The 15,774-nt window shown below is 33.1% G+C and overlaps 2 protein-coding genes across 2 annotated transcripts in view; both read left to right on the top strand.

Annotated features, from left to right (window-relative positions):
- LOC130647190 (transducin beta-like protein 3) overlaps positions 1–15,774 on the top strand; it is an 86,565-nt gene that overhangs the window by 8,882 nt on the left and 61,909 nt on the right. The window contains exons 2-3 of the mRNA XM_057452958.1: positions 8,086–8,135; positions 10,810–10,861. Coding sequence (XP_057308941.1) covers positions 8,113–8,135; positions 10,810–10,861 — 75 coding nt within the window. The 5' untranslated portion in view covers positions 8,086–8,112. The remainder of the gene's footprint in view (positions 1–8,085; positions 8,136–10,809; positions 10,862–15,774) is intronic.
- Positions 1,711–7,288, top strand: LOC130647191 (uncharacterized). The gene is made up of 2 exons (XM_057452959.1): positions 1,711–1,818; positions 3,339–7,288. Exon 2 carries the CDS (start codon positions 3,782–3,784, stop codon positions 4,628–4,630), a length of 849 nt encoding a protein of 282 aa, XP_057308942.1. The 5' UTR covers positions 1,711–1,818; positions 3,339–3,781; the 3' UTR covers positions 4,631–7,288.

Raw genomic sequence — 15,774 nt, 5'->3', positions numbered from 1 at the left:
GAGGACAGTCCTCATTTCCAAGTTTTTTACAATTGCTCATAATATTGGATTTTATATTGATACTAGCAAACTCAACTTTTAGCGGCCTATGTTTAGGCATTTCCACAGGAACAGTCTGATTATCATTGTCACTACTTTGTTTATCAACATTACCCAGTCTGCTACATTTAAATTTTACATCTATTCTTTCACAAAGAAAATCAACTAAATTAGTAACTATTGCCTTGTCACGTTCTTTTCTGTCATTATCAGTTGACTCATTAAGGTTAAAAATAATAATGTTTTTCTCTCTGCATAAATTGTCATTGACTGCTTCAGTTATTTGTAAAACAACATCCTTATTGGAATTCTGCACAAGAGGCTTTTCCTGAGTGACACTTGCTTGAATATCATTATTGACAACGTTTTCACATGCATCAATTCTAAGTTTTTGTTCATTTAACTGAACTTGCAATTAGGAAATGTTATTAGTAATATTGGTTGTATCCACTTTGCTTGTCAGATCTTGTTCAAGTTTTGTGTAATTTTCTTCTAATATTTCAAGTCTCTTTATGATACTACTCAAATATTCATTGTTTTTTTCCTCAATTTCTATGTCTGTTGAAATAGCTTGCATAGCAGGATTTAAACAAGTTGTACAAAACCACAAACTTCCTTTTACGTCATTAATTGATTTTAAAGATTCTCGAGTAACATCACTACATACTGTACAATAGCATCTACCACATCGACTACATTTGATTTGGTCATCTTCTGATAACATCAATGTCACACAGATACCACTATCGCATTTTAATTTCTCACTTGTATTATTGACATCAGTGCTTTTGTTCAAATCATTTACATCATCAGTATATCGAGATGGAACTTTTTTTGGTCAAGTAGATCTCCATACCTGTGATTCATCCATAAGTGCGGGCCGACAAAGGTAACCTTGTCTCCTATCAGAACCAGCAAATGTGTGATGCCTCCTTCAGCTTTGAGAAACCCAAACGCAACCAACCAACTTCTGGGTGTATCTCAGACTAAGTTGTCTCCACACCTGGCTTTCATCTTTAAGGTGCTTCACGAACTAATTTGTTTCCACACCTGCTTGATCTTAAACTTAAACTTAAACTCAGGGACCTAGAAATAGTGTGAGTTTTTTTCTGAGAGATAAAGCTGTATCATTCATGTATCAGTGTTGAATGATTTCTTATGGTTTGCGTAACGTTTTTTAAATGCCACTTTGCTAATGCCAATATAATTTGCCTCATACCGTGGATTTTCTTCAGACATCAGATTAGCTAGGTAAACAATGCATGGTGTTAGGCATTGGTTGTTTAGGGGACATTGTTCTTTTTTGATGCAGTTGCAGTTTTGTTCTTTTTGGGAAGGTTTGGTGTTAATAATGTTTTTATTATGGGCATCTATGTGTTGTTTCATGTTAGGCACGCAACTGTAACTTACTGTAACATTGTTTCGGTTGAATATTTTGTGATACTTATGTTTTCTAGTAAAATGTTTGTCGATTAGTGATAAAAATTGCTTTGCGATTCTTGTTTTAACATTTACGCTGTAGGGGGGATTAAACCAAATTATATTTCTTTTTCTGTTTTTTCTGTTATTGTTTTTCTGTTTGTTTGTGTATGTAACTTTTTTGGAATAACCTGAGTTTTTGAGCGCTTGTTCGTCGTAAGGTGTAGATTGGTAAAATATTTTTTCGTTTGCAGACAGTAGTAAAAGTCGTTCTTCTAAGGCTATTGGAACTTGTTTAATAATTGAAGGTGGATGGTTGGATTCTACGTTTATGTAACTGGTTTTGTCATTAGGTTTACGGTAAGGTTTATAGGTTCCGTTGTTTAAGTTGAAGGTACAATCCAAATAGTTTACAATTTTCATGTTACTCTGGATTGTTATTACAATTACCGCAGGAATAAATTGTGGCGGATTTTGCAACTTTAGAATCTAAAAGTGACCGATCCGCAAAAATTAATTTTTGTCAAAAATTTGAACATTGGCCTTTGGCAAAAATAATTCCATTTTTAAAATTTTAAATATTATTTGCCAATTTCGAGTTTTTGTCCCAATTTACAAAAAGACTTTCAAAGATGGTGGAAAACATTTCAAAAACACAGTTTTTCATAGCCAATTTAAAATTTTTGTACTCGACCGTAGAATTTGTCTGTAAAAATACATTATCAGGCTTTTCGTACATATCCAAAATAATGGAGTTCTTGGTGAAAATCTGCTTCGCTCATTGTACAAAATGAAATTGCAGTTAGCTTACTCTTTTCTGCTTAATTGTGGAGGGGGGTTCAAATTGCACTTTTTCGAATTTTTCACCCCTAAAATCATTTTATAATGACCCCCCCCCCATTTTATCGAAATTTGAGAATGAGACCCACCTCATTTTATTATCACCCCCCCCCCCCCATAATAAGTTTTTTGGATATCACAAAGCAGCATCTTTTCTTATAATCAAAACACAGCTCTCTTTTGGAACGAATCTCAAGACCAAATACTATTTACAGGTTAAAAATAACAAATTTTAACAAAATGTTGGCACAGTTCATTCCTTAAACATGTCAAAAGCATTGTTATCTTTATTTTTAGTTGTTTCACTAGTAGTTTATTTATAGTTAGTCGTTTTAACCCCCCCCCCCCCCCCCCCTCCCGCCATTTTACAGAAAATCTTGTAATACCCCCTTAGGTCATTATATTATGACTCCCCACTTTAAGAAAATTTTTCCCAGAGTACCCACCCCTTTTCTTATTCGACCCCCCCCCCCCTACAATTAGGCACAAAAGAGTATGGTTCTTGAGAAATTAAAAGTTTGAAATTGTTAACCTTTTCATATACACAGAAAACATGTTTTTTATCACACTTCTACGAAATATAAAGTTCTACTACTTCTATGAAGGCATGGAGAATTAGTGTCTACTATTTGATTCAGGGGTGTTAAAAAGATCGCACACGACTGAAGTGAATCTATGTACTCACCATATATATATGCTATATATAACAATTTATTATTATTGAACAAATATTTTGGTTGACTTACACAGCAATATATGCGTACTTTAAGGGTTTTAGGAAACTTTGCAAATTCAAGATGACAAACACTATTTTTTTTCTTTAATACGGTCTTGAAATATTTAGTAACATTATCCTCATAATTTACTTTATGGGGTATTAATTTGGATTGTGAAATTAAAAATGGAGCGTTTGATGGTCCCTAAATTTCGCGAATTTTCCTGCTTGCAAAAGTTTCTTCCCTTTGTAATTGATACATATAGATATAGAGCATTCCACATTTACAAAATTTTGTGTAATTTTTTTTCTTCTTTTCTTATAGGTCAAGCGGTTTACTTGGTTATTTGTTTACACACGTTTACTTTGTTACTATTTAATCTCTTGTCAGACTTGGACACTACCTTGATCTTACAATATACTTTACATATATATAACTTATAGGATAGATTTTTTTTACAATAAAAAATAATATAAAAAATTTATAGTTAGCAAGATAATTTTACTGTTTTTTGCATTTTTATGATCTAGGCGTATCATTGCTATTGCAACTTTCGGTTCAATCACTCAACTCAGTTCAGAACTACTGTTTCTGAAGAAATTTTCTCACTCTTATTAAGACCAGCTCCATTCTGTTCAATTTTTGTGTAAATATTACTTTGGCTTTTCTAATGGCTAGTGACAGGGCATGTCAACCCAGATAAAATAGTAATAGGCTCATTTTATCAAGGTGATTCTAGATTTGGAGAATCAGCGGGTAGCCAATGGATGTGCAATGCTTTATGGGCCATCTGTTACTCTTCTATTGCGTCTATGCGTTACTGGACTGAATGGGATCTTAATCGTGTTTTGACACTAGGGAATGATCTTTATATCAGCCTAGGTTACACCAGTCAATATCTTGCTTTAGACGACCTGCCTAATTTAATTGCAACTGAAAACGGGCATATTCAAATTGAAAAGTCAGATTCCTATTTATTTGAACTTTCAAGAAATAGTACTTCTTTTCTCCGTGCCCATGAATATGCCAATGGTGGCATTATAGTTGCTGGCAGTTTCCGCACTTCGTATATATCGTGTAATGGGGTTGTGTATGTGTTTGACTCTCATAGTCGCGATTTGCTAGGCTTACCACACAATTCCGGTACATCAGTTCTTTTGAAATTCAACTCTACCAGGGAAGCTGAGTCATACATTAAGTATTTATATCTATCACATTTTCAAAACGAAAGATTGTTCTGTGACTTGCAACATTTTAATATTAATATTACGGATGCTGAAAAAACATATTTGCAAAAAACATTTCAAAAAGGGAAAATTAATGCTCGAAAGAGTGAAAACGCCACACGAATAAATTGGAACCTGATAAGGACCGTGTTGACAAAGCTAAGTGACAAGATGCTCAATCCGACAGAAAAGGATCGTTTTAAAAAAGCTGCTTTGAATGCTAGTCTTTCTAAGGAGAAAATAAAAACTTTGAATGAAAAAAAGAGGGTTATGATGGCCGATTTCCGAGCAAATCTTTCCACAGAAGAAAAAGAAATTTTGAATAAAAAAATAGGGTTGCAATGGCTAATTTCCGATCAAAACTCTCCGCGGAAGAAAAAACAACTTTGAATAAAAAAGATAGGATCAGAATGGCCGCTTTCCGAGCACAGAATCGGGTTTACAAATCAAGGAATCGATTGATAGAGGCTTTCAAAGATCAAAAAGTTTTGATATTTAGATCATGAGATAGCATGAGTTGAAAAATGTCTACACAATAATTATCTCACGCTATCTCATAGTGGAAACCAAGCATAAGAAGTTAAACGTTATTTGAACTAATATCGTTATTCAGAGAATAGTGGGTATATTTTACTATTTTGAAGCGGAAGAAAATTTTCTTTCTTACTTTCCTGGACGAACAATTCTCACTCACAGATTTAAAGTTCTCAGTCGCGCTGACCTCAAGGCCTAAGGGTCTCTAGTTTAGCAATGACTTGAGCTTATTGTGATCAGTGGGATGTCCAAATTGTTTGTGCAGCTTAGAGCTACTTTTTTCTTCTCTTCCAATCACTTTTTCGATAGTATATTCACACTGAATATTACTTGTGGAGTATTTGTACTAACAGTATTTGTTACAATACTGTTTGCTTTGGTGTTAAAAAAATACAATAGTGGCCGTTTGAGGTATGTTGCAGTGGAATGTCTTTACATATTAACGGTATCACCTACAAAATCCAACTTACAATTTGCATCCTTTATACTATTTGAATGACTTTGAGCTTGCACTTTCTTGCAAACTTAGACCCTCCAGTACATTAACAGTCTAACCAGTAGAACAACCAAAATGTAATAATGCACAGTTGAGAAATTCTGACACAACTTGCTCTATAAAACATTGCTCGATAAAACATTGCTCCACACTTTTGTGAATAGTTGAACATGTACCTGTTCCTGTTGTTTCGATTTAGTGTCGGTCTGGGCAATTGTTCATGAAATCCATGATGGATTTGCAAGTATAGCATTTCATTCAGTTTCCGAATTTTACGACCAAGATCTTCGTCTACAACCACATGTATAACTCCGACTCCTGTTGGGATTCTCCCCATACAAGTTTTCCTGTCTATCTCTTCTCTATCTTTAAATCATCACTGGGCGACTGATCGCTTACAGCCAATATTTGGCCTTGATCTGCTTTTTCATATCATCATATGTCAGGGAAGGAACAGTAACTCTAATAAGATCACAAGTAGATTTTGGTAAATTTGCACTTGCTCAATGTTAATGTTAAAACTTTTTAATTTTTGATTGAGCTGTTTAAATTTATTAACATAATCAGATATTGTCATTGACTTTGGTCGTTCAAATGTCACGAACTTTTTGTATGTATTAAGCATGGCTTGGTCTTCAGTAACACCATACAACTCTCTCAGCTTATTTTTTCACACTTTCAATCCGCCATGATCATCCTTTCACAAAGAAGCGCAGGCTTGACGAACTCTGCCACTCAAACCTCTATTAGTTAATGGCATAAGCCATGCATTTCAATCTGAAATATATAAAGTGAAGTAGTGACAAAGAAGACTGTTGTAAAGGATTGTCCTCCTTTGATAATTAATGATTAATTTGATAAATGACTGCTTTGAGTTGTTGTAAATTACAAAATCTACCGCGATTTTTAACCTCAATTTCAGGACCATTTGTCTCTTTTTGGAATGGGAATGGCAAGATTTTAGTCTCATCAGGTGAAAAATAAACTGAGTTGAGTGTGAGATCGACAATGTCTAGTAGGGAAATCGTTAATGCGCATGCATGGAAATTGACTAAGAGATGGTAAAAGTAGTAGTAAGTAGCATACTTGCAGCCGAAACAGTCAGGAATGGTGTGCGATCGCACGCCTACATGCCCACACACGTCATGTTTGAATGTTCCTGTGCGATCTTCGCATGGCAAAAAAAAACACTAAGTACCTCTGGTGTGCGCTAATCGCACACCAAAATAAATATTCTGTTCAATGAAGGTTTAGGGGAATAATATACGTAGCGAGGCATGATTTAATTTGTCTATTTTTTAAATTTTCTATTTTTTTCTAAGTTTTCTTTTCTTCCTCAATTGACATAAATGATTAATGCCAATAATTGAATTAGAATTTGTGTGGCTTTTGAAATAAAATGGTTTAAATGACAAGCAAAAAAAACAGGTATGTTGCAAAACTACAAGCAAAACACGCAACTTTGCTTTCAGACCGACGTTTGAGTATGAAGCACCATGGAAGACGCCCGTGATAATAGATAATATATTAGTTGTATAAAAAATTCAGTGTTCTTTTAATGTATTTTACGGCAGTCTTATAAGAAAATCTTAATGTAAATACAAAATCTTTATACAGACTAGAGTTTAGTTTGTAGTATTCAAAGTCTTACAGAGCATTAAAATGATATATTTAAAGGGTGTTACGATAAGCGTACTCCACCCTGTTTATATTATTTTTATTCCGGAATGGTATTGACTTCCATTCGCCTTGCTGTGTTAAATATATATAATATTTATAACGGAGGAGGGTGTTACGAAGAAATTTTTCGTCTTGTCAATTGTAGCAAAAGCAACTAATTTTGTTATAAATCGTCATAAATTTTAGACTTTTGTTTAACCACGTAACTACTTTTATGATTACAAAGTTGCGTCTAATATTTTTCGCGAATATTTCCAGCATTTTTCTTCCTGGTGAGGCCTGAAACTTGTTTAATGGTTGATGTATTGGATGTGTGCTACTTTTTATCTCGTTTCCTTTTTATAGCTTTGCACCCAGTCTTTGAAGATTCAGATTCGCCAAACACAGATAAGAATTTACTCTACAACCATAGCCAAAGAAAAACGTTAAAAAGACAATAGAGGAATGTTAACATCTTTTGCTTGTCTTGAGAAAGGTTGGAAGAACAAAGCAATTTTTACATTCAAGTGCAAATTATTATTCCACTGGAACTTATCTTCATCCCTTTTTATTTTCTCAACTTTATTCAGTTCTTCCTTCGTATTTTATGTTTCATCAGCATAAGAAGCTGTGAACTCTTAACTCGAAAGTGATTCGACACTTGATTGGGATGATTGTAATGAATTTAAACCACTTTGAGAAGAAGATAATATGTACACAGTGTGATGTCACAAATAAAATATGTACGAATCAACTTGGTGTTTTTTCAAATATGGCAGTGACTATGTAATTATCGCTTATTAGGATAAAATTTGTACAAAAAAAAACACTGAAGAATTTGTGCCATGTTGTTTTCCTGATATGTAAGAATGTTGTGATAACAAGATGACACATTTCGTCTTTTTTAGGTTTTCTTGTTTGCTTACGCACTCACACCTTTTATTGTAGCTTTTGAAATGTCACATATACAGCAAGCCAAAAAAACTAACCCACCTAAAAATATTGCAATGTTACTGTGCCTTTTTTCTGTTTAACCTGACAGCGTATTTTAGCCTTTTAATCGTTTTTGCACATCTTTACTTTTTCCCTTTCCTTAATGGAATCTGGAATGTTTAGAAATTATTTGTGTTTTTATGTGAGAATTACTTTATTTTAGTTTTATACATAATAAAAATAACAAAGAATGAAAGCAATGATGAAAACAACGTAAGTTATATCTTTAAAGGGATTGTCCACTACAAAATAAATATTTGGTTACTGTAATCTTCACATGCTTTGTTACTAAGCTTCGACTATCTTGTTATTCAGGGCACACACAAAAAGTACTGGGTTAACACTTTTTAAGAACACTGTAAGGTCTTTACTATGATTGTTGTAATCCCAAAATTTCTTGAGAAGTCTTTACTCTCATGAAAGTAAAAAATCACTAATAAAAGTTAAATAAATGTAGTTTCTTATGGTACAAAATGTTTATTGATTTTTTGTTTGTTTTAATGCAATTAAAAAAAACGCTCAAAGTCAAAGCAAGTTCCAGTGCTTCCATTTTATGTCCTTTCGTTCAGCACAATCTTGCCTAGAATATGCTATCACATTTTGTTTTAAAATACATTGTTTGATTTCGTATTTTTTTTTATCAATATCTCATATTTTTAATTCCTAGGGCAATAACTTCACAGCATTTTTCAGGAGAGGCGTGCGATCGCACGCGCACGCCTGTACATGCCTAAATCGTTTCAGCATGTGGTTAATCGCACGCCTGAAAAATAAATATTGAGTTTTCAAAACCAACCTATAAAATCCATTTTGAAATAATTTTGGAGACTTGTCAGACAAAACGTCCGATAAAGTTCCGTCTTGGTCGGACACTTTTAGATCTCAGAAATTCCACAAGCAAAACCTGACCATCCTAGCTAATTCACAGACTCCTGACTTAGTTAAAAGAACTACATAGACATAAATCTCTTTTGTCTGGCCCCTTCATCGATGGTAACCAGGTCTTACCAAGAAATTCAGGCATGCGGTTCTTAACTAATGCAGAGGTGGACGCTGACGGAGCACGGATAAAGCAAGTCTGCAAATATGCACTTACAGGCGGAATAGACATTTTATCATGGATTTAATTTTTAGATAATTTCTTTATTTGACTAAACAATTGGAAACCATAGCAGGTCCGAATTTAATGGATTTTTTTCTTTATGTCTGTAAAAACAAAACCTATGTGCGGCGATAGAAATGTTTTTTTTAGATCGCATTTTCAAAAGTTTTAAAACGAAATACGATGATAGAAATGTTTTTTTAGATCGCATTTTAAAAGTTTAAAAACGAAAAACGGCGATAGAAATGTTTTTTAAGATCGCATTTTAAAAGTATAAAAACGAAAAACGGCGAGAGAAATGTTTTTTAAGATCGCATTTTAAAAATTTAAAAATGAAATATAATTCGAATGACAATTCGTATGAAAGAGAATATAATTCGTATGACAATTAGTATGAAAATCGTATAAAAGAGAATATAATTCGTATGACAATTCGTATGAAAATCGTATAAAAGAGAATATAATTTGTATGACAATTCGTATGAAAATCGTATAAAAGAGAATATAATTCGTATGACAATTCGTATGAAAATCGTATAAAATTCGTATTAGATTTTTTAAAAATTGTATAACTATTTAACACTATACGAATTTTATACGATTTTTATACGAATTAAAAGCAATTAAATTCGTATATAATCGTATAAAATATCCTACGAAATTTGTAGACGACCACTCTAACAGTGTTTCCAACACTGAAGTCGCTATATCCTGTATAAATATTTGGGATAATAATAATAATAAAGAGAAAAATATTTTATTAGACTGCACAAGTTCTTATAAAGAGCATGTGGAAACTGGTGATGGGTATTTTTTGATGGGTATTAGTTCCCAGGGGTTGATCCAGAGTTTCTTTTAAGTGGCTGTATGCCCTGCAGGAAGCGCAGCAGGCGAAAATTTTTTTCGAGATTTTGCAGGGGTTTTTAGATTGGCTAAAATAGCCTTACCTGGAAATTAGAAACACAAAATGTCTTTATAAAACTGTTAATATTTCCCAGGCAAAATACAAAATTTATGAACGATGGCCACCATATTTTTTCATATCTCTTTCATTGAATAAAGTTTTTATCAAACTTGTCTCGTTTATAGGTGAACGGTCATATAGTTGTCCAAACTCATAATCCAATACGAACGCTAGTAATACACACCGATGAGCGATCAAAGAAATCTGCCATTTTGATTTTAACGTCTAATAAGATCGCGCTTTGAATAATCATTTAATCAATAAAAAGTGAACCTTGTTACCATGCTTCTATTCATTAACATGTTTTGTTGAAAGTTTCTTTCCTTAAAAATTAAAATATATGTTTGTTCTGGGCAGGTCTTTGTGCCTTGTTAGTTTCATGGAATGAGGTATTGTTAAAATCATAAACTGCAAAAGTTTATTCCTATGAATTATTTAAAAATGCTTACTGTGAAAGTTAGTTCCAAATATTTAGTGATTTTAGTACCACAAAATTTTCCCAACTTCCCCTTATAGGCATTGGAGTGTTTATCACCAACTTTTTAGAAGCCTTCTTCAACGTAGCGCATTGTGGTTCTTTTATAAGTGAAACGAAGACGTAGTAATATCTTAGTCTGATTACTTTACAAAATTCATTTAAACCCTTTAAAAGTCTAAATATCTTTTATTTTATCCTCCATTGTGGTCGCCATTTGCATTTAAAAACAAAAGTAATCATTACAGATTTTGATAGAATCATCTAATTTGTGACTCTACTTTCGCATGGTACATCTAGCACAATTCATAAATACACTTCTTTTTAAATGTTTATTTATTTGCAGATTCTCCCAAGATAAGGTATTAGAAGAATTTTATACTGGTGGCAAGGTTGAGGTTAGTTTTTTACTTGCAGTAATGTTCATTTTCTTTTTTTCTTATGTTTCAAGTGTTTATTCTAATTTTACTTTACAAATATTTTTACTTGTGTACAACAGGATTGTGTTGACAGCAGTTTTCCTAATCTGAAACATATAAATAAATGATGAACGAGAATAAATAAATATATTGATGACACAATAGCTTATAATTTTTTTGATATATTGTTACTATATCATAAGAAATTGAATTTAAGCAGTCCTACTGTTTCATATGACTCCAAAGTGGCATAAATACAAAGTTTACTGCCTCAAAATATGTATATTTGGTATCAATATTAATAATATCAATATTTGGTACATACAATATAAGAAAAAGAAAATTATGCTGGTGGAGGGTCTATAGCAATTCCAGAAATTATCAAGACTATGTTAAATATAAAAGAACATTGAACACAGCTACTAAAGAAATAAAACATGCCAAAAGATCATTCAAACAAAAATTAGCGAAAAACATTAAAACAGACCCCAAAGCATTCAGCAAATACGCAAGAAGCAAAATAAAAACCAAGGATACAGTAGGGCCAGTGCAGGACTCAGATGGTAACATTATTCACGATTATTTAAAAACTGCTAATATGTTTAACAAATACTTCGCCTCAGTTTTTACACAAGAATTGTTGACAGAACTTCCTGAGCCTCGCCAAATGTATTTCGGAGACCCGAAACTTGAGTCCATTGAAATCACAGTTGAAGGTGTCTGCAACAAACTAAATGCATTATTGCTAAACAATATAACCTATTATTATCCTATTATTGAACAATATAACCAACATTACAAAACTTTCTTCAAGTTTCAGAAATATTGACATACTTTTTTTAGTGGAGCCCATATAAGCAACAGCGAGCCGAAGAAAAGGTTTAGCATAAATAATTACTCCTTAGTTAGAAGAGATCTAACTAACAGTATCGGTAGAACAAACAAATTTGTTAAAGACAAGCACTGGAAAAGATCTCGAAAACGCCAAAATTCAAGTTTTATGGTTAGAGAGAATACCGCTAAAGTCAAAATCTTTTTTGATTTGTATTGTTTACTGACCTCTGGGCGGTTCAAAATGTCTACATCTGAATTTTTTTAAATTTTTTTATGATATTTATCTAATGTGAATAAGCATTATAATGAGCTGATTGTCATGGCTGACATTAATGTTAATTTTCTAAAGAAGGGCAACCATGATGGCATAAAGGCAACATTACAGGTCTTTGGTCTGAAACAGCTTATTAAAAGTGCTACTTGAATAGATCATCACTTTGTGACCTTGATTGACATAATTGCATTGAATAATCCGTCATACATTAATGAATCAATAATAATACCTTCAGCTTATAGTGATCTTGATATGGTTGGTTGCGCCCGAAAAATTAACCATGTTGAATATAAACATAAAACTATTAAATGCCGAAATATGAGAAACTATGATCAAGATATACTCAACCAATGTTAATTATGCATTGGAAGAAATAGAGTATCTCATTCAATCTTTGCATCGATTCTATAATCCCAAATACAACCAAAAAGTTACGGGGAAAACCTTTTCCATGGCTAACTGGCATCATTAAACGTATAATGGACCAGAGTGATCAACTCTATCGAAAATTAAGAAAAAGCAGATCCAAAAAGGATTCTTGTGCTTTCAATACCATAGTCAAAAAAGCCAAAGCGAACTATTACAAAAACTTAATGAACAAAAATAAAATAAAAATCCAGATAAATTTTGGTCAACCATAAGGAAACTATATCCAAGTTAAACTAAAGGAGACATTACTGCTTTTTTTCCCACTAAAAATGGATCAACCACCAAGCCTAAGCAAATTTCACATGGGTTTAGTTACTTTTTTTCATATATTGCCAACGCGCTAAAAATATTTTGATGCCGTTACGTAACTTTGCCTGAAAGCGTCACTTCATAATCAAAAATTGCACTGCTAAACAATTCAACTTACAAAAAGTATCTATTGAGACTGTAGTAAAAATCATAAGGCCCTTAAAACGGAAGAAGCCTGTTGGTATCAATCAAATTCCTAGCTTTATTTATAAAGATTGTGTGAGAGTCTTAGTTGCACCGTTGACGCATATAATAAATTATTTCGGTACCAGCATTTAGTTACTTCACTTCATTTCAGCACATTTCAGCACTTTTTTATTTATTATACTTAACTAGTCGATAAGGCCCATGGAGAAATCCAATTAGGCAGAAAAAAATTGAAAAATGGGTTGTTTTAGATTTTTTGCTGATGTCAGCAGTGCAGATACAAAAAAAATTGGCGAAATTAAGTTTATTCGTTGCCTGTAATGTGTAAAGGTTAAAACGCTGATCAAAATAATGTATATGATCATATGTTTTCGATGAATGCATAAGGAGATATAAGGGTTTAAAATTCCACTGACATCAGCAAAGACCCGTCAAAACACCAAAAAATTATTTTTGAAATTTGAAACGCTGAGCAAGAAAATGTATAGGATCGTGTATCTTTGACAAACGGTTGTAGAAATTTTCGTTTATTTTTTTTCTTGAAATTAGGGCAAAATATACTAAACTTTTTAATTATAATTTTTTTTTGTTTATTTGTTTGTTTATGTTAGGACTAAAAGAGAAAGGGCTAAGGGTGAACACAGCAAAGTCTAAAGTCATGATTAGTAGCATTGCAGCCAAGTGTGACCTTGTAGTTGGAATGTGGCCTTGTGGAGTTTGCAGGAAAGGGGTTGGTAGTAACTCAATTTTTTGTCAGACTTGCAAGCATGGGGTACATAAGAATTGCAGTAGTATTGATGGAAGGTTAAGAGCTGACATTCAGTTTGTATGTAAGCGTTGCAAAGGTGAGATTATAGAGAATGAAGTATTTCCAGCTTCAATGATGTACAACAGTGGCTCGTTAGAGATAGTTGAGAACTTCTGTTACTTAGGTGATATGTTGGGCAGTGAAGGGGGTGTTGGAAGAAGTGTTACTTGAAGGATAGGTTCTGCTTGGAAAAAGTTCAGAGAGTTACTTCCTTTGTTGACTAGCAGAGTCTTGTCAATTGAGGTAAAAGGTAGGTTGTACGAGGCCTGTGTAAGAAGTGTTATGTTGTACGGTAGTGAGACATGGGCAGTGAAGCAGGAAGATCTTGACCGTTTAGAAAGGAATGATATGAGAATGGTTAGGTGGATGTGTAACGCCAGTCTGAGACGCAGAAAGAGTTCAGATGAGCTAAGAAGCAGGCTAAGTATCCGTAGAATTAGAGATGTTATCCAGATAAGATTGAATTGGCTGGGCACTTGGAAAGAATGGAGGGGGATAATTGGGTAAGAAAGTGTAGAGACTTGATAGTTCCTGGGGCAAAGCCCAGAGGTAGACCAAGAAAGACTTAGCAGGAGGTTATAAGGACAGACTTGATACAGAGGAAGTTGAGTTTAGATCTAACACAGTCTAGATCAGATTGGAAGAGGGTCATTAATATACCCCGTCCAACCCATGGAAAAGGGACATAAGCTGAAAATGATGATGATGATGATGATGTTTATCTCTAATAACACTGTGATGATCTTTGTAACACTCTTTCTGTATCATACTGAAAAGGTGTTATCTCGCAAATGAATGTAACTTTGAAAAAAAAAATTGCGCAATGAAGTAACAATTATCTTTGTCTTTATTTTATTTCCCTCTGAGAATTGTCACAATAAAACATCTTTATAACCATTGAAAGTCGTTGTGAATTCGAAAAAAAGAGTGTCTTCCTAAGAGAAAAATATCATGCTTTTAAAAGTGGAAAACCTGTTAAGTGTAATTTCAATGCCGCAAGTCGCCGCATGTGAGTAAAAACTTCAAAACTCTTTTTCTCAGTGTTTATTTCTTGATATTTGCATTTGCAAACTAAATAACGTCTGTGTAGGAGAGCTGTTTTAAAATAAAGCTAAACAATATATCTAAAAAGGGTTTTTTAAATTTTTTGTAAAAACCAGTTTAAATTTTTTTACAGCCACTCATGTAAAAGAAACAAGTTGAAAAAGTAGCATTTGGAACAATATGAAATAGTATGAAAACTATAAAATTTTGAACAAAATAGTAAAAACCCTTTTTAGATACAGCCCAGCTGGGAAGAATGGTCAAAAAATTTAAAAAAAAATTCAGCCGTAAGAGAAACATTAGTTAGGAGACACTGGGGTAAATTTTGTATACACCTAAACCTCAAACGACCTAATATTTTTCGTCATATCACTAATTGAGAAAAAGAAGAGCTTCCAAAATATCTACATATAAGGTTATAAAAATGTTATTTAGAGATGATATTGGATTGTAAAAATCATGCCCACTTTCCTTTACACTCGCCTTAAAGGTTTTTTGATAACGTCATCAACCCATCCATTCCGAAACGGATTCAAGGACCCATGGTTGGGAAACTTACCCATATTGGTCCCTGGTTACCCACGTGGTGAGAAATAATTGATGTTACGACCTCGTTTTCAAGTTATTTGGCCTCAAAGTTTTAAGTGCACTGTAATTGCTTCATTAATTTAATATAAGATATTGACATTAAAGTAGTGGTATTGACGTTGTGCCTTAACGTCAGAAAATTCAACATAAGTAAGATATCCACTTTGCCTGTTACAGACACACACACACACACTTGCATAGTAAGCTAAAAAGAAATATTGCGCATGTTCAGATTTATAGTTGTTTATTTGTGCAATTACAGCAAATAAATGTGATCCTGCCTTAAAAATAATCTACTTCACACAGTGGCTCAGTTTTGCAAAGGCATCTGGTCTGCAAATTATTATGTAAAATTTAAATATGGTGGAGCTGCGCGGTGTAAACCGAAGGTAAAAGTGACAATTCTGTTTAACAAATTGACGCTAAATTCGGGCTAAGAGCCTTGGTATTGGAGTAAAA

This window comes from Hydractinia symbiolongicarpus, chromosome 6 (assembly GCF_029227915.1).
Source record: "Hydractinia symbiolongicarpus strain clone_291-10 chromosome 6, HSymV2.1, whole genome shotgun sequence".
Classification (NCBI taxonomy): domain Eukaryota; kingdom Metazoa; phylum Cnidaria; class Hydrozoa; order Anthoathecata; family Hydractiniidae; genus Hydractinia; species Hydractinia symbiolongicarpus.
The sequence above is the reverse complement of the archived record's forward strand: the minus strand, read 5'-3'. Positions and strand labels throughout refer to the sequence as shown.

Excerpts from the sequence above, each read along its gene's own strand:
- LOC130647191 (XM_057452959.1), top strand. The coding sequence starts at position 3,782 with ATGTGCAATGCTTTATGGGCCATCTGTTACTCTTCTATTGCGTCTATG.